Source organism: Enoplosus armatus, chromosome 13 (assembly GCF_043641665.1).
Source record: "Enoplosus armatus isolate fEnoArm2 chromosome 13, fEnoArm2.hap1, whole genome shotgun sequence".
Lineage (NCBI taxonomy): Eukaryota > Metazoa > Chordata > Actinopteri > Centrarchiformes > Enoplosidae > Enoplosus > Enoplosus armatus.
The window spans coordinates 8,337,461-8,357,336 of record NC_092192.1 but is presented as its reverse complement, the minus strand read 5'-3'; the positions used below and the strand labels follow the sequence as shown (position 1 = coordinate 8,357,336).

General features: G+C 40.3%; 1 protein-coding gene across 2 annotated transcripts in view; it reads left to right on the top strand.

The window, feature by feature from the left end:
* LOC139294802 (gamma-aminobutyric acid receptor subunit beta-2) overlaps positions 1 to 19,876 on the top strand; it is a 58,110-nt gene that overhangs the window by 13,675 nt on the left and 24,559 nt on the right. For both annotated transcript variants that reach the window (XM_070916733.1, XM_070916734.1), the window contains exon 4: positions 10,638 to 10,858. In XM_070916733.1, the coding sequence (XP_070772834.1) occupies positions 10,638 to 10,858 (221 nt within the window). The remainder of the gene's footprint in view (positions 1 to 10,637; positions 10,859 to 19,876) is intronic.

Here is a 19,876-nt window from a genome sequence, read left to right as displayed (position 1 = left end):
CACCGTAGTCTTGTCATCAAAGCCTTATATTTGGTCTTGTGGGTAACTGTGGTTTGGCTCATGTCTGGCACTGACACACACATTTCACAGCGTGTTGTCAGTGAAACACAATACTAGATTCTGCTTTATCACAGCTAGTCAAAATACTAGAAGTTGATAATGGCCTAATAGGAGTGTCAGCGGGTGTGGATTGGTTTTCACAGCAGCTGAACATGACACTGAGAGCTGATAATGGGATGGCGTCGAGAGGGATAATGAAGCAGTTTTTGAGTGATATTTTTGCCATCACTTTCTTTAGTTGTCTGCATTTTGTTGGAACAGTTGTAACAATACAATTTGAGTTCAATCTGAAATGTGCATTTCTTACGGTGGACAATCAGAAAAATAATGAATCATTGTTTTCACAGCCTTGTTGCTCAGGGTCTTAGGTAAGAGCGACCTTTGTAGTCTTAGTCTCTCTCTTTTGATTCCAGGAAGTGGTACAGTTGGGAAAATGAAGCTGAAAACAAGTGCTGCTGTTGTCTGTTTCTGCTATTAAAGGGAGTTTTACATCAACACTTATGCTAAAGATGAAGCCTGAAACAGTTTCCAGGTATTTTAATTATTCAGCCTTATATTGTCAGCTGTGGGAGTGTATTCAAGGTAACCTGGATGAGAGGCTAGTCAGGCATGTAATGCTTTCCTTCCTTTCCTTCCTTCCTTCGTTACTGTAATTTCTTCCACTCATGGACATTGCATGCAAGAAATGTGTCCATCTTTTTGTATTTGTGTATGTGGTCCTATTCTGTACACTGATGCACTTAGGATATCCTAAGTGTGCTCTATATATCGGTGGTATTGCAATACTAAGTGCTATATTGCCTGGTAAGTAGTGGGAGTGCAGGAGGCAGGAGGAAGTAGTTGACTGATGTTTTATCGCCCTCTCTTCTTCTGTGGAGTTGAAGATTTTTTATTTATATAAGGGACAATGCAGTGTAAGTTATGTTTGTAGCCAGTCTGCCCTCTATTTCATCAATATCAAACTTTAAACAAGGATTAGAAAAATGACTTTTTGTTGTGTTTTATTGGCAGATTTTGAAATTGCTGTAAGTAAAATTGGGATTGTAGCTTTTATTTATTTTATTTTTTTTGTCAATGGCAATGAAATGAAAAACAAGTCTATAATCTTGATCTCTCTCAACAGTTAAAAGAGGTCAGTTAGGGTGAGATGAGGAGAGGAACAACTTCCTGGAAAAACAAATAACATTGTGAGGATTAGTGATGACCACGATGTATGCGCGGGTTTTGTGCACTTTCATTCCAGAGTACTATGAGTATTACAGCTTCTTGATGCTCACATCAACTTATTATTATTTGTTGTTGCATGAATGAAACCAAATTACTGTGTCTCTCTGTCAAATATGTCAAGTTTTAACATCAGAGGGGCTTAGTCTTTGAAGTAGGACAAAAATATGAAAATATTATTGTCGTCACAAATAAAAGTGCTGACTGTATTGAAATAATCATGTTGTATGTACAGCTTCATCAGGTCAGAGTGCAGTGCAGAGTCTGCCTATGAAACTTCTGCCACAACTTCAATAAAGTGGGGGTAAATTTGGGGTGTTTAAAGAGCTGAAATGTGACATTTAAAAAAACTTGGGGATATTCCACAGACCTATTTCTTCTATTAAAAAAATGTTAGATTTTCAGATTAGGGTTTCCCAGGAAAATTTGACCATTTCCAGCACTGATTGTATCACAGTCTTCCCTCTCAGCACCTTTACCTTAGTTCTTAATTCCAGAGGTTTTCATTCAAGCCAGTTGGAACAAAAGCTGTTTAATTGAATGTGTTTAAACCACCTGTTTCCTAAAGTTAAAGAAGAGAGAAGAAGCCTGTACTGATGAATGGCTGTAATTGACATTACATTAAATGTGATCTTTCACAATTTGTGAAAAGAAGAAATACACTAGAAAATAGTGTTTTCCCAACCAACTGCTAGTGTAAAGCTATATGGTTAGCAAAAGTTCACAATCATTGCTAACTGTCCTTCTAAGTTTCCAAGACCACATAATTGTAGAATACTTATGACACTACCAGCATCATTTTCTTAGAATACACACTTATATTCTTACATTTTCAGCTGCGGTCTGTGATCAAAACATGCATTCAATCAATGCATTCATTTAAGGATTTCAGGTTTTCATGACAAACAGTGGACCTCCAAAATGTCCCTTGTTGGTGAATGTGTATCCCCGGCTAGGTCCACAGTTGGATAGGTAAGCAAGTCTACACGCACATGGTCACACATACACACACACATATTCTGAAGCACCCCTGCCTCTCTTGTAGGTCAATCCAACTGTGAGGAGATATTGCTTCTTCAAGGGTGTCCTTGCTCAAGGAGATACTCTATGCAGGCCATCAAATCTGGACTCACACAACTCTGCACATGGACAAACAAAGAGACATGCACTCAGGAACACACAGACACACATGCATGAACTGGATTTGTGGTTCAGATATAGGTTGATAGTTTTATGTACTCACTCAGGCGTACCATCGATCCACAGATGTCCATATATTGCATTATCTCATTGTTGACAATGTGTAGATGTGGTGTGTGCTTCTTAGTACTCTGTTTGAATAGCAATCAGCTTCTTACTCAGTTCCCCAAACCTCCATAATGCATGAGGTGTACACTCCTCTAGTGGATCACTATGTATTTGTATGTGTATTGACAGCGGTCAGGAGTTTTAGCTGAACCAGAAAGGCAGAAATTTGGTTTTAGTAAAACTGACATGCAACTACACTGACTCAAACGCACACACATATACAATGCCCCCCAAATCCACACATCAACATAATCTCTCCAAGCAGGAGAAGCAATAAGTGGGACAAATGACGTGCAGAGACACAGGAACATTTTTTCCCCCTTGTCTCTTTGGCCAGCTAACCTTCTGTCTAGTGTGAATGACAGCTGAGACTGAAGCCTCCATCAACTTCCCCCTGTCACCCAGTGGGATTCAAAAGCACCCAAATAATCTGCGTCCTGTTCTTCCCTCTCTTCCCATCAACCCCTACCCACACCAACTGCCCCCCTCTCCAAATTGCCACTCCACTCTACTCCTCTCCAGGGACTCAAAAGGGCCTGCAGATGCTCCAATCGACTCTAATAATTGTATGTAGTCAGTTAAGCTGCACGACTGCCGACTGGCAAAGCTGGGAACCTCTGCTTTGGTAGAGCTCCGAGAAAAAAAAAAGGTTCCTCTAAATTTGATTCACCTTCAGCAGCAAGCTCTTTTGAAAGCTATGTCCAGGCCAGAGTAAATGATGAAAGAGCATGGAAGGAGAAGGGGATATATATTATAGAGAGAGAGAGAGAGAGAGAGAGAGAGAGGGGGGGGGGGGGGGGGAGAGAGACACTGAGAGAAAGAGAAAGAGAGAGAGAGAGGAGCAGTATGAAAGGGAGGTTAAATAAAGTACAAGTAAACAAACAGGAGTCTGGGCTTTATTGAAATCCGTCATCAAGTTTCCGACAAATCCCCAAAACACATCCAGGCATCTACATAGACTACATACATGTAAGCATTGGATATTCAATTAATTAGGTAATGGGAGCTCAACTGATACTAATATTTCGAGGCCTGAGTTTGAAAAATTCAGAAACAATATAACGATCAATATATGTTTTTTAGTATAAAAATTAAAAGGATCCCTTAAATGTAGTTATTAAATAGTTGTGACCATGTGTACTGAGTGGGACATAAACTTGTAAGTGTTCTCTGGTGGAACTTACCTCAAACATATCTATCATAGTATTTTGGTTATAGAAATGTTCTTACATATATATTTGATATATTCTTAGATTTTTGTTTAAGCTGTCAATCTTGCTGTTGTGTTAAAAAACATCAACATTATTTATCCTGGAGCCAACAGGCCAAATGAAACCCCTGCCGCAGCCCCTGTATGCTTTCCTGTTGCAGATTTACAACATGCAGTGCACAAGCTGTTCCAGATTCAGAGCTGAATCCTAAGGACTCTATACACAGATCTCCATAGACTGGGGAATATATGTCACTCAGCTCTGTGGGGATCGGCATGTTTATTATTAGGCCTCTTTGGAAATGCTGTGCCCTATGCCAGGTTCCTCATACCCTGTCGCTGACGGCATGAAGACCGTGTGAGACAGGAAATTGAAAGCCACTTGTTGTTGGAGGGCTTTTCGGAAGAACTGAAGTAGGTGGATGATAGAGTGCGGTATGGACATATGGCTGAGTGGTGGAGGGATCACTTTTCCTCCCCACTAAAGGTATTTCAAAGAGAGGAGGAGAGGAGGAGCGACAGACACAGAGAGGATAGAGGCAGGCTGCTTTAGGATTCAGTCCCACTCTTCAAGGTCAATGCACTATAGAAATAATTTACAGCAACACTTACCACTTTCAGGTTTGCCATTCTCCTCTCCAAAAAAGAAAAACAAAATATTATTGAAGGTCACAATGCTTTATCAATATTTGTAAAATATTCAGTCCATCCATGTTTGCCAATCAATCATTTGATTAATTGGGTGCCCTTTTACCTGAATGCAAAATATGGCATTTTTGGAAATGAGTATACCAAGCTTTATGTCGGCAAGCTTTGAGGAGACATTCAAATCTGAATCCTTTACGGAGCCCTTCAGAACACATCTAGCACCTCAGAGGCTGATCCAACACCTGCCATGTTCTCTAGACGGCTCCCTCGGCTGTGTCTGTTTAGTGGTAATGATCTAAGCGATTCACACTCACCTCCAATGTGTTCCCGCTTGCTTTTTTTTTCTACCACATGCAAATAGATGCAACAAGGACTCCTCTGAGATTGAGATGGAGAGATGGGGAGAGAATGTAGGAGAGAGGAAAAGCTATAAGGAGAACTAGACGGAAGGAGATTCATGTGGAGGAATGAGGGGGAAATGGGAGATTAAATAGAAAAAGAAAATAACATGAAAGAGAGGGAAAGGCAATGGATGGGGCAGATGAGGAGAGGGATAAAAGAGATGGGGGAGAAACTAGCAGAGGGAGGTCAATGCTGGTGCTCAAATCAGAGACTGGGAGTGAAGAGCTGTGAGAATAAAAGCAATTTGCATCACTGCTCCACTGAGCTTTCCAGTGCCTTTCATTTACCCCCTCTAAAACCCGCCCACACCCGCCATCCCTTCCAGCAAACTCACCACACCATTCCACAGTTCTCAAATGGAAAACTGGCTTCAAGGGTAGTGGGAAGAAAGAGATATATAACCAGTACTCACACTTTAGTCATCCTCATTCTGATCCCTCTCTCTTTTCTCTCTCCCTGTAGACTTAAACCTCCATTCTACTTCCTCCATCCCTGTCCTCCTCTCAGCATCCCATCACACCTCATCACTCCCAGCGTTTCTCAATGTTCTTTTTCTTGCTTTTTTTTTGCCTGTCTGCTGTTTGTGTTGAAAAGTGAAAGAGAAAGCTGCAGGTCTCAAAACCAAAACAATGAGCTAAATTCTGAATGGGTTCATCACTACAATCGACCCCTTTCAAATTATACATAGTGATCTGATCCACTTTCATTTTGAAAATTAACCAAGTTTAACCTAACCAAACTTTAATCATGGTGGTATCAGATTAGAAAATGCTCATATATGTTGTTTTGGAAGTTAATGACAACAACACATTGTGTCTTTTAGTTTGTTAGGACTCTATGGCCAGTGCAAATGAGCAATTACAAGACAAAAACAAAGTTGTAACAATTAATGCAGACACAAAATAGGGTTTGTAGGAGGGTTCGTAACAGTCCAACAAAATAAGTCTAATATTAGTTCTTCAAGTTGCTCTCAGTCCTAGAGATGCCATGTGGTGCGGGGGTGGGGATGAGATGTGAGGGGTTAGTGGACAGGGCAGCTTGGAGGATGAATCGGTTGACGAGGTCAGAGTGGGCAGCTGGAGCATCCTTTTTCGTTTTTGATTTCCAAGTGTTTTTTGTTTTCCTCACGTTCATACTGATCGCCGCTGATCTGTTAGGGCACAGAGGACATGAGGAAGTTGGATATTTCTATGGTCTATGGTTTTTCTGTAATACAGAGAAAATAATGCTGCACATAGAGGCTGAGACAGTTATAGATTGCACATATTCATGGGCAATTTACAGCGCAGACAAGTCTTGACAAACGCAAAGCATGTGACTGGTTATTCATTTGAGCAATGCGAGATGGTTACTTACTAACACTTTTGGCATTCATGAGTCTCCCTGGCAGTCAAATCATATCAGACTCAAACTGTAATATCCATGGCATGAAATGCCAATATGAGATTTTGCACAATTTGGCTGCCTGAAGGGCTGAGTGACCAAGCATATACTGTAGATATAGCATTGTCTGGCATCTTTGCCTCTGTCTAAGGAATCTGCCCACACAGTGACTCTGGCTGCATGTGCCCTTTCAGTAATGAAACACAAACTTGAAGTTTGCAGAAGCACTTTTGGGAACACATCATCTGGATGCCACTATTGTGTGTGTGGGCTGGGCTTAGATAATTGCAGCCTGTTCCATTTGCCTCTAACTCGCTCAGATAGATACAAGCTACAGTAGAGTGGTGATGACAGTGCCTCCCTCAGTACGGCAGTGTATGCAGGCTGCGGGTCAGGTGAGCGGACACCGAATAGAAATGATATTACAGCAGCAGATTGTCCCCCGGCTGTGGAGCCCTTGCAGCCTTTTGATGATGAAGCTGTAGCGCATGTGTCAGTGTGCTGAGCAGCAGTAGTAACTGTACGTTGTAGGTTTGTTTTGTTACCTTTGTTATGTTTATTATATTCTTTATTTTTTAAAGATCGTTTTCTCAGAACTGTATCATACATTTTCCTTGTCAAGGAATGTCATTGTCAGTTCCATAAACTTTACTTTTAGATTGAAAAGTTTTAGAACAGAAAATAAGAGTGTCAGATTGGAACAAACTGGATCACTGAGAGTTTGATAGATGAATTGACTGACTGACTGACTGACTCATATTGAATATCTTCTGTAAGAAGTGTATTTATCACGAAATGTTCTAAATGAGGAAACATTAACACAGTAGGAAGTGTGCTGTGGAACTGGATATTAGTTATTAGCTATGATGGATTCTCACATTCTGTAGTAGCTTTGAGTGTGAGAATATAATGATCACTTTGTATTGTCCTCTCTTTGGCAGCTTGGCAGCACAGCATATTCTGCACTCATAAATCCAACATCATTCTTCCTGTATCACTATCTGCCTCCTTTCCTTCCGCTTTCCATTTCTCTCTCTCTCTCTCTCTCTCTCTCTCCAACATAGTTTATGTACTGATGCTCATTATGACTGTTGTTATGACAGCCTCTCTTGCACTTACATGCACACAGCCGCTGCAGTTATTCTGGTGATTTACAACCTCCTCCTCCCACAGAGAGAAAAAGAGAGAGGCACACTATAGCTGTCTTTGAGGGGAGCTTTATGTTCACAGTAAACTAGCCAGTGGCACCTCCACAGAGGCTGTCCCACAAAGCAAACCACAACTTCCTCAAGTAGATAGGCCTGCAATAATAGGCTCTCTGGGATGACAGTGGAAACATTCACTCAGTTTAATAATTACGCCCCAGGTCACAGAGCACCTTCTTACTCCACCATGGCTGTCCATTTTTTTTCCTAATATTTCACGGCTACTTAAGAGTACTTCACATTCAAAAAACTCCGTGGAGGGGAGAATTGTGCCAGAATAGCTGATAGCTTTTACAAATGATGCTTATTATGAGTGCTAGGGCTGCAAGTGATGTACACAAGATCATGACTCTTGTTATCTAATTCCTGCTGTTGCATTTTGCAAAGGACATGTTGCATATTGCAATAACACACATTGCATCCACAGTGCCATGTGAAAATCACAGCATTGTTATCTTCTATTCACGTTCAGCCCTGGCTGTGATCCCTGAAGCGCAACAAAAACACACACACACACACATATATATATAGCACATGTGTCTCCAAGGACCCACATGCACAAAATGCATTGATACACACATGCAAAGGAAACACAGTGCATGTATCATTTCTTGATGTGGTATCTGAAGACAGGATGTACTGAGACAGACTGCGGATGTCCACATTTGTAAGAAGGCAGGAAGAGACACTGTGTGTTTGTGTGTGCAACAAGAAAGATAGGTAAGCCTCCCTGATGTTTCCTACATCACAGGAAACCATCTTGTTTGATGGTGTGTATTGATGAGTGCTGCAGAGATAGTTTAGGAGGACTACATAGCAACAAGCATCTCTTCAGCCACATGTGCTGCGGTGCACAGCGTGCCAGAAAGAGCAGAGTGTGAGCTGTTACATAACCACCGACCAGGGATGAAGTGTTGGGAAGGCAGCACGTGAAGCAAATGATCCAATGGTGCAAGTACAAACACACCCTTATATCAGACCTCTACAGTTATTTGTCTGTTCTTTTTTTCTAGAAGTGAGAATAACATCTCATTAAGCCTCTACATAGCCCTTCAAATGTTTTTCTTCAAACTAATCTAAATAAGGCATCACAGCTTTTTCATATATGAAAAAAGGCTGTCAAATGGAAGTTTCAACAATCCCATATAGTGTTTCAGTGTTTCTGGATCCACTCAAATTGTTCTCTTCGCATTCTAAGTCCAATTATAGTGCCGAACGCTAGAATTGCCACTATACTATTTATGTCTTTTGAAAAACTCAATTCTCAAACTCGTGGTTGTCAGCACCTCAAGCCAAATAAGGTACAAACAACAACAACATGACAAAACCTATTTAAGTCAAACAAGGACTTTGCTATGAAAAGCTGCTCCTGTTTCCCTGACTCCATCCAGTCAATATCCAAGCCTCCAGTTCCCAAGGTGCTGTGGGATGTCAGATCTGTAGCCGACGGGTATATTCAAAAATGCATGTTCAGCCTCTTTGCCAGGAAGTGGATGTGCCAGTCATGACAAAAAGTTCCCTGCGACAGCAAGTTTATTTAACTTAGTTTTTCGTGGATGATTGGTAGGCTTCTTACTTCAGTGAGCTACATGAGCATCTGACTGCTGGCTTGACTGTTTCATCGTGTCCTAGATTTACCGTCAGGGAATTCTACTGCATCAAACTTTGTTTATAAATTATTAACGTACTGTATGTGTTTGAGGTTTCATGTGTGCAACATCTTAACAATAGAAAATATATCTTTGTATGTATAGTCCAACAGTGAAATTATTTTTTTGTACATAAACACAGTTATGTTGTGTGTTGTGTGTATTCTTTAGGTCTAACAAATGCATTTCCTTCTTCATAAAACATATGGAAAGCTGATATTTTTGGAATATTTTGAAACCGCCAGTGTTATTAATGTTTGCTAGTTATCTGTCTTCCTTTTTATTACTTTTTGTTGGTGCAGTGGTACATTTCTTGTCACATTACTGCCACCAACTGTTGCTCAGCAAAATACCTTGAAACCGCAACTTCATCACCCGCATGCACATGCACATTTGTTTGCAACCTTGCAAACATGCGTATAAAGCATGAGATATAAATAATACAGTAATCCCACTCATCAAAGTTATAGCATAACAAGTGGTTAGAAACTCCACAGTCAGAAACAGTCTAAGTGTTTAAATTAAATAAATATACACAAGCTTGCCTTAGTGACACTGTAACCATGCCTCTTCTTCATCCCATCCATACAGAATAAATTAATAAATTGTTGAAGAAGAGTATATACAGTGCATGTATTATATATATTTCTCCTTTTCTAAGAAACATGCATATCTTGTCCAACACACTTTGATGTCTGAGTCTGCTATGTAAAGCAAACATTTACAGTCCCTCAAAGGCTTTGTGCTGTCTCAGCGCGACTTGATTTGATGCTGGAGGATGGTCTACCTTTCTGGTTCTGGCAGGACAAACAGAAGAAAATGAGTGAATATGTTATGCAAGTATAAGATAGTGAGCCCGTTTCACAAACAATACTTAATCCCAGAAAGACAGCAACTGTCAAAGCAAATAGAGCATATAGGAGATTTTTTTAAACAGATTTTTGAGGTTGCTCGCAGGTTATTTTAATTTGTCTGGAACATATGGCCTCTCTCTCTTCTCTGTGTGTATGTATGTGCATCACATACACACAAAAACGCATAATAAACCAACCGAGCAAGCCACACACATATTTTTATCATATATTAACAGACCCAAACTGACACACACACACACACACACCAAACCCTATACCATCTGTCTCTCTGTCTCTCCTCCCCTCTCTGACACATACACACTCTTTCACAGTGTCTGTCTTAACCTCATGTTTCTGTGAAAAGAAGGAATTCCCCATTGCTTTGTACTGAGAGTTTTGTGGCCTGTACTGCTTGTGTTCCATTTGCTTTTAAGTGAACTTCATCCAATATTGAAGGCTAGTCTGGTCCAATCTGAGAGCTTGCAGTGGAAAAGTATCACAGAGCAGCTGTGTAAAATGGTCGCTTTTTGGGGTAACCCTCTCTTTTCTCTCTTTTCTCTCCATCCCTCCTCCATTTTTATCCATCCTCCCTCTCCCGGCCGTTTTCCTTTCACTTCATCTGTCTCCTCCCCCTCTGGTTTTCTGGCTCTTTCCCTCTCTGTCCTCCTTTGCTCCCTCTCTGTGCACCTTTCAGGACTACACATTGACGATGTACTTCCAGCAGGCCTGGCGAGACAAGCGGCTGTCCTACTCTGAGATCCCCCTCAATCTGACCTTAGATAACCGGGTGGCTGACCAGCTCTGGGTCCCCGACACCTACTTCCTCAACGACAAGAAATCGTTTGTCCACGGTGTCACAGTAAAAAATAGAATGATCCGACTGCACCCAGACGGCACCGTGCTGTACGGTTTAAGGTGAGATTTTTATCTCTTAAAAGGCTCTTTTAAGAGATAAACTATGTTTTTGACACACACACACACAACAAAATCAAAAAAACACAATATCTCCCACATGCCGGATGAGTACGGCACCCGATAATGATAGACTACTACTAAATGGTAGTAATTTCCACTTCATTTTGTCAAACACTTCACACTTAATCTATTGTCAGAGTACTCAAACAAACAACCTGGGTAAAAAAATTAACTTCTGCCAACTTTAACATAACAATGAGTCAACGACTGCTGCGTTGGACTCAGTCAGTAATTAGCTCATTAGAGCCAGATGAAGAAAACTACTGATGTGAGGTGCAATATTGCCCCTGAGCGAAAATTATAATGTTGATGAAGTGACCTACTTGTGTCCTCATTTATAGGACATGTGCACATCACAACAAGGTTTCTGTAACACTAAATTCAACGCTTTTGCAAAGTCTCTGCATAATTTACATCACCAAAAGTGTGATGAAAAAGCACATGTGAAGTTCAACTGAAATTTAATTGCCTGTTTTTGTGTTTTTTTCTGCTACAGCACACATATTTGCTCTGTAAATCTCATTTCATGTCTTCTCCTCAGAGAAAATAATCAGCGACGAAGGAGAGAAATTTAGGCTATATTTGATACTTTCTGGTTTCATGTTTGCGCCCTCACAACTCACATTAGCTTTCCTGCTATGCCTGCATATTTCATTCTTGACTTACAAACAAAAGCAACATTTTTGATATTCCCTTAAAAACCTTTTATCTCCCTTTCAATAACAAAAAACTGTAAACTGTCAGATGATTGAAACATCTATTCATCTTAGTCACACTTCCTACCAAAGAACACTTAGAGAGCATATGGTTGTAATTTTTACACTCTTCTCAAACTTAGTGTGATGTGATGAGTTTCTCAGACAATGATAGCTTTGAACAATCAGTGAGTTTGTTGACACATTCGAAGCAACAAAGACTGCAGTATTACTTTTTCAAAACATCATGTTTGATGTTTTCTTTGTTAACATTCTTCGGGGAGGCAATTTTAGTTGATTTTCTGAATATTTCCCCAAGCTGAGACTTTTGCATGTTTGATATGTTAATATGACATGACCCATCTGTGTTCCAGTTGCCAAAAACAAAACCCCTATCATACAATATAAATTGATTGACCCATTCCACTTAGTTTCAGCCTCTCAAAGTTAACATGATTACAGTGCATTTCTCACACCTCACTGATGTCTCATCAGTTCATTTTGCAAATAGGCCTCTGATGCCCAAACTCTATAAAAAGTTATTGAAAACCATAACATCTTAATGGCCATCATGGCAGCACATTGGCACTGCTGTGGGAGAGTGAAATTGAATAGAGAGAGATAGAGACAACGAGACAAAGAGGGAGAGAGAGAGGGGCGTTAAAGAGAGGATTAGAGAGAAATCTTGTCGATATTGCTCTCTTAGGTCTTCTTCACTAATGTTGTCTGTCTTCATTACTCACCCACTGCCCTCTTACAGTGTTCAGCATGTTGTAATTTGCTCAGAAACATCCCTGCCAAGGCTTGATGGAATGAATGTGCTGAAGCCCAAGTAGTTCTAATTCTGAACACTTGAGTGGCAACCAAAGGGTAAATAGTTGGTAGATATGGTGAGTGTGCCGCAAGAGTAGAGGGGAAGGGAAAGAGAAGAAAGAGCGATCAAATTCTTTAGAGATGCAGGAGATAAAGAAAGAGACAACTTTTAAGGAGAGAAAATAACTCACAACAACAAACGCATTTTACTTTTGATGGAATAAGTGCTAAGGCTTGAGTTAGAGAGGAAAAGAATGATGCTGGATATATTTTCAAGTTTACCCACTTGAGGACTTTTCTGCCAAACATAGGCACAGATATCAGATCCTTCGGTGTATTATTGAAAGGGGCAAGGGACCTTCACTTCAACGTGGAGTTCCATTTTGCCGGAGCATTCATGAGTGCAAAGTGAATTAGAATCAGATTTTTTAGAATCATTGATACATTTTATTGCCTTCAGATTAAATCAGAAATCCCCTAGGTAATAAAAAAACAAATCCTCCTTGTCAAACTTACAGTCGGTTTACTGACATAACAGTTCTTCCTGGATCATTGCTGGGTTTAGAGTAATTTGCAGACACTTGATTTGATGAAAAAGCAAAGCACTACACGTCAGTATTTCCTACACACAGTAAACACAGCATCAAGCAAAGTGCGTGACGGGTTTTGAAGTTGTCCCATGTTGTTGTTTTTTTTAATCTTTTGAGGTTTATTGCAGTTTGGGAATAAAGGAATTATCAAAATAAAATCTGTGTCATCCTGGACATACTGTACCCTGAATACTGTCAGTCCCCTGCATCAATGCGACATCTAGCACTGTAACAACTTCTCCTATTTATCTAATAAGAATGGCACTTGATCATTGTGTTTAAGTGCTTCCCTCTTACATCAGAGCCAATGTGCTCATAACCTGGAACATCAAAAGTGGACAAAAGCATACTGAAGAAAACTAGAGAGACACCAGCAGATTGAGTTCTATTTCAGCATAATTTGACCCTCACAAATAGCACAAATCATCCCTGTGTCAAGCCATTTGAGTTCAAACGGATAACCTACAGTATCAACCCAACCATTGAATCCAATATGCAAATGAAAAATCCACAATCACTTGGAATATGGGCTTGCACATTTCCCATGCACTACAGAAGTTATGACACAAAGTCAGTGCAAATATTACTTTGGATGAAGTGGGATTAGATTGAAAGTGGGAGAAGAAATCCATCACCCTTGACACTCAATATCATGTAAGTAGGATGACCAGATTTTTACAAATCCTAAATTGGGTCATGGGATCTTGCGCATGTCAAGGAGTGCTCACAAATCCATGCAGCACATGCAGATACAGCATATTCCTGTCCCCTGAAAGCCTAATACAAATTATGTAGTTATTTAATTTATTATGCCAATAAATTAGATTAGACTACATGAAACTTTAATGGTCCCTGAGCTGGAAATTGGGTTATTGCAGAAGCCAGTAGTAAAACCATACACCAAAGAAATTCAAATAGGAATAATAATAGGGATTATGTTAATCATAATTCCTATACTCTGACATAACAAGGATACATATATGAATAAACATATGTGAAATTATTAATACATGTATTCAGTATCCTAACTCAGGGAGAAAGTTGATATTTTGTTCTGAACTTTAAAGGAATAGTCTGACATTTTGGAAAATACACTTATTTGCTTCCTAGATGAGTTGAGAATTGAGAATTAGATGAATAGATCGATGCCACTTTCATGTTTGTGTATTGGGATTGGAGCTAGAGCCAGGATTATTGTAGCTCCACATAAAGACTGGAACCAGGGGGGAACAGCTGGCATGCCTCTGTCCAAAGTTCAAAAATACACCTAACAACACCCCTAAAGCTCACTAATGAACACGCTGTGTCTTGTTTGTTTTTTCTGTACACAAACAGAAATGTTAAAACGACAGGCGTAGGGACCTCCCAGAGTCACAGTCGTCACTGTGAGGTTGCCAGGCAACCAGTGGAGACGCTGCACAGAATGGGTGGGTGGATGGATATTCATCAAGAAATAGTTACAGCATAAGTCTCCCTAAAACAAGTGCTGTGAGTGCAACATGAAAAATCAATGTGCAATGTGATGACAAGCATTAAGTTACCTGCAAGAAAAGCTGGTATAATATGCTTACGTGAAACATTATCTTTCCACTTACTGCAAAAATTTCACAAAATCTGAATGTGTTTCATCAGAATTGGCAAACAGCAATGTTACTTTATGTAGCAACCTCAGACTAGACCTTTTAAACGTTGATTTACAACTTAAAGAAATCAGACTGAATATTTTTCAGATGTGTTTCGATCATCAGACTCTAAGGATGTAATTTTTACCCATCATGACAAAATTCGGAAGCTTTGAGGTGACTATGATAAGAAAAAAAGGTGTCCCTATACAGCCACTTCATCTTCTTCTTCTTCTTCTTCTTCTTCTTCTTCTTCTTCTTCTTCTTCTTCTTCTTCTGTGGCCTACAGTGATCTGAATAGCAATCTGTGGCATGGCAGTCATGGCAATTATTAGTTCATTTGTCACAGAAATACAATATACGTACTTTAATGAGGAAATAGTGGCCACATCATCTGTAAACACAAACAGCAAGATGCCTTGTTGACAAGGAGAATCTTCTCATTGAGGCTTTTTATTGGAAATGTAATTGGATGCAGCGAGTCCGTAGATGCTGATAATAGAGAAAGCCGCACACAGAGAGAATGTACAAACAGCTAATGAATATTCATACACACACTTACTGTATTTGCCATTGAACTGCCAATTCATCCCAGGGGTTCATTATGGCGGTTAAAAGGCAAACAGCACCAACCCTTTCTGTGGGCTGATATGCATTCATTTGCACACATCTCTTGACATGCAAACTAGTGTTCTTTTTCCAACTCGTAACACCCCTACATTGATCTTCAAAACTAAATCCACCATCTCAAGGGCATTATTTTACCTGTGAAGAAACAACAGCAAACAACAGAAATTGACTTCAGGAAGTATAATAACATTGCAAAAGCTGATAACAAACAACAGAAGTACCTCTGTTTTTCTCAGACAGGGTAGGCCTGAGAGGGCACATCTAAAGGGGGGTCTTGCCTTTGTTCTGACTTATTTGCTGCAGGATAGGCCTGGATATCACAGGGAGCACAGGGAGACCGCAGTAAGACTGCAGAAACAAAGAGCTTTTCTGACAATTAAGGAGAGAAATTAGCATAAATATTTACAGTAAATGACAAACATAATATTTTGCCTTCCAACATTAAAGAGCAGTGATTTTTTTGTTGAATATGTAATTAGTGCTACAGCAAATGATTTGGTTCCGTGGGCACACTACTCCCTATGTTTTCTTGGTAGGCTGTAGGTGGGAACCAGCTGGCTATGGGGGATGAGTGCTCTCTGAATGCTGTCATTATCTTAAATATCAAATCATGCAGCCCTGGCACGCTGCGCATTTTGTGCCTCTGAATGAAGCTCATATAACTCTTCAGGCAATGGAAGAGAGGTATTCAGATCCTTTATGAAAGTAAAAGTGGCTGTACCACAATTAATTGAAAATACAAATCATAGGGAACTAATAGGGATTGTGAGCTGTGATTAGACAGGTTAGTTATAAGGTTATCCTTTTTGTATGTAAAAAGCTGCAAATTAACTTGAAAAATAGAAAATATTGCTTTCAAACTACTATTCAAGAGTAAAAAGTAGAACATTTCCCTTTGGAACATGGTGGAATAGACGCATAGAGCAGTATAAAAGGTACATCAAAACTGTACTTGAAAAAGCTTTCAAACAAAAGCACACACACCCCTGCCCCAGCAGTCACCCCTCGACCACTGATACATTTTTACCGGTCAACATGGAAAGCAGCGACTCAGTAATCCCGTTTCTTACCTCCACTGGCAGCCAAGACAGTGGTTCAGAGCTGGACTTGTTCGAACTGCTAGCTTAGCGTGACTTCAACAGATGCAGCAGAGGGAATGGAGCGTGACAAAATACTGAGTGGTTGGGAGGATTCTATCACACTCTATCAACACTGTAAACTGACAAAACATATACTGCAGTTATGTAAAAAATGTTCTTAGTTACTTTCCACCAAGCTTGTCTGTTCCGAGTATGTGACCAACAGTCAACACATTTACTTGGCCTGAGTCCCAATGACTGCTGGAAACCCTTAAGGCTACTTGGCCCTGATTTGACCTCACAAGTTTCATCCATCCAGGAACAGAGTCTTCAAGCGCAGTCTGGTAAATATGGAGGGCCACTGCAGGTGATGCAACATATGGGGCTCAGTTGGTGCGGTTGGCAGTGTCCTCAGGCAGTAACCAAGCAACTAAGGACTATACTAAGACTGAGCGAGAAATGCGGCTGTGCATCATTTAATGGATGGGACAAGCGGAAAAGTATGTGAGGGTAAATGGAGAGCCAGACAGCTGCAAACACAATCAGGCACTTACAAACACACACATCCACAGAGTGACAGCAACATAACAAACACACACAGGAGCACAAATTCACACACATAACCCCACACAACCATGCATAACCTTTACCTTTCCTACACAGTCTTTTTAAAGACTCTGCCAGAGGCTCTTGCTCTCAGTTCTACACCAATGACTCCATCTTGACACAGAGATCAGAAAGTTGCCAGAAAGTAACCGGCAATTTACTCCTTGGTTAAACACTTGGAAGCCACGGAGCCCCATCACCAGCAGCAAATCCATCAGTGAGAAATAAATACTGACAAAGACAGGGGACAAGACAGAAAGAAAAGGAGAATACCTGTAAACCTCTTAGGCTCAAACAACCTTCCCATCTCACTGTGGGGGGTTGGAAACCCCTGAGGTGTATAATATGAAACAGCATGTTAATGCTAGAACTCTTCCCTTTTAACTTCTTTATTGCTATTAAAAAGTGCTGTTATGATAGTTCCCTCACTGTCACACCTGACATCCTCTGTTCTCAAATTTTCTCTCATCTCCTCTCTGTACATAATTTCACTGCTTTGCTGCCCTCCCTTCATGTGGATATTCAGAGAGCCAGAAGTCATCATACCTATAACAACAACAAACAATAGGCTGTAAACTTAGGATTGTGGTTAAAGTTTGGTTAAAAGAAGACATTGTGACTGTTGGTAAGAGAAGGGACATGCAGTTGTTTGAGTAAAACACTTTGTACTTTATGTATGCTAGGAAAACATACACTTTTAAGCCTTTCAATGATCAATATAGTTATTTTGGTCTATTTAGGAGCCTTAATGGCCACATACAGTGGCTTGCAAAAGTATTCAGCCCCCTTGAACTTTTCCACATTTTGTCACGTTACGACCACAAACAGAAATATATTTTATTGGAATTTTATGTGAAAGACCAACACAAAGTGGCACACAATTGTGAAGTAGAAAGAAAATTATACATGATTAAAAAAAAATTTACAAATAAAAAACTGAAAAGTACGGTGTGCAAAAGTATTCAGCCCCTCTGAGTCAATACTTTGTGGAACCGCCTTTTGCTGCAATTACAGCTGCAAGTCTTTTGGGGTATGTCTCTACCAGCTTTGCACATCAAGAGACTGAAATTTTTGCCCATTCTTCCTTGCAAAACAGCTCAAGCTCAGTCAGATTAGATGGAGAGCGTTTGTGAACGGCAGTTTTCAGATCTTGCCACAGATTCTCGATTGGATTTAGGTCTGGACTTTGACTGGGCCATTCTAACACATGAATATGTTTTGTTTTAAACCATTCCATTGTAGCCCTGGCTTTATGTTTAGGGTCGTTGTCCTGCTGGAAGGTGAACCTCCGCCCCAGTCTCAAGTCTTTTGCAGACTCCAACAGGTTTTCTTCCAAGATTGCCCTGTATTTGGCTCCATCCATCTTCCCATCAACTCTGACCATCTTCCCTGTCCCTGCTGAAGAGAAGCACCCCCAGAGCATGATGCTGCCACCACCATGTTTGACAGTGGGGATGGTGTGTTTAGAGTGATGTGCAGTGTTAGTTTTCCGCCACACATAGCGTTTTGCATTTAGGCCAAAAAGTTCAATTTTGGTCTCATCTGACTAGAGCACCTTCTTCCACATGTTTGCTGTGTCTCCCATATGGCTTCTGGCAAACTGCAAACGGGACTTCTTATGGTTTTCTTTTAACAATGGCTTTCTTCTTGCCACTCTTCCATAAAGGCCAGATTTGTGCAGCGCACGACTAATAGTTGTCCTGTGGACAGATTCCCCCACCTGAGCTGTGGATCTCTGCAGTTCGTCGAGAGTCACCATGGGCCTCTTGGCTGCATCTCTGATCAGTGCTCTCCTTGTTCGGCCTGTAAGTTTAGGTGGACGGCCGTGTCTTGGTAGGTTTGCAGTTGTGCCATACAATTTCCATTTCCGGATGATGGATTGAACAGCGCTCCGTGAGATGTTCAAAGCTTGGGAAATCTTTTTATAGCCTAACCCCGCTTTAAACTTCTCCACAACTTTATCCCTGACCTGTCTGGTGTGTTCCTTGGACATCATGATGCTGTTTGCTCCCCAATATTCTCTTAACAAACCTCTGAGGCCGTCACAGAACAGCTGTATTTGTACTCAGATTAGATTACACACAGGTGGACTCTATTTAGTCATTAGGTCAACATTCGATCATTCAGCAATCATCAGGCAACTTCTGAAGGCAATTGGTTACACTCAGAGAAAAGGGGGCTGAATACTTTTGCACATCGTACTTTTCAGTTTTTTATTTGTAAATTTTTTTTTAAATCATATATAATTTTCTTTCTACTTCACAATTGTGTGCCACTTTGTGTTGGTCTTTCACATAAAATTCCAATAAAATATATTTAGATTTGTGGTCATAACGTGACAAAATGTGGAAAAGTTCAAGGGGGCTGAATACTTTTGCAAGCCACTGTACCATAAACTGTATGATCCACACATTAATCTCAGGACCTTCTGCAGCTTCAGGGCTCTTCTGAAGTAACACCAGCCAAATCAATGATGTAAAATCAATAAAAACAGCATTTGTCCAGCCATCTTGTAAACCAAGGATAATCACAGAACACAAGAGAACCAATGAAATGGTGAAATACAGTCAAACGGACTAAAAGAGAAATAAACTATAAATAGAAGGATTTGAACCCTCAGATGCAGCGATGTCAAGGTTTCTACTGATATTTTGTAATATAGTGTGGGTGAATCTTCCTTTACAAAAAATATGAAAAATTAGTGTTTTTCTTTCCATCTTAGACCACATTTTTCAATGTATCTCCACCAAATGAGTTACCTGTAGGCTGGTTCTGAATCTGAAAGTCCTTCCATCACAATGGAAACACAGTCAACTGGTTTTCATGTTATATACTGTATGTAGTTTTCACTCACCCTCATGTCAGCCAAAAGAGTGATGGACAGATCGTGTCATGTTCTTGATGTCAAGTACAATTTGAACAT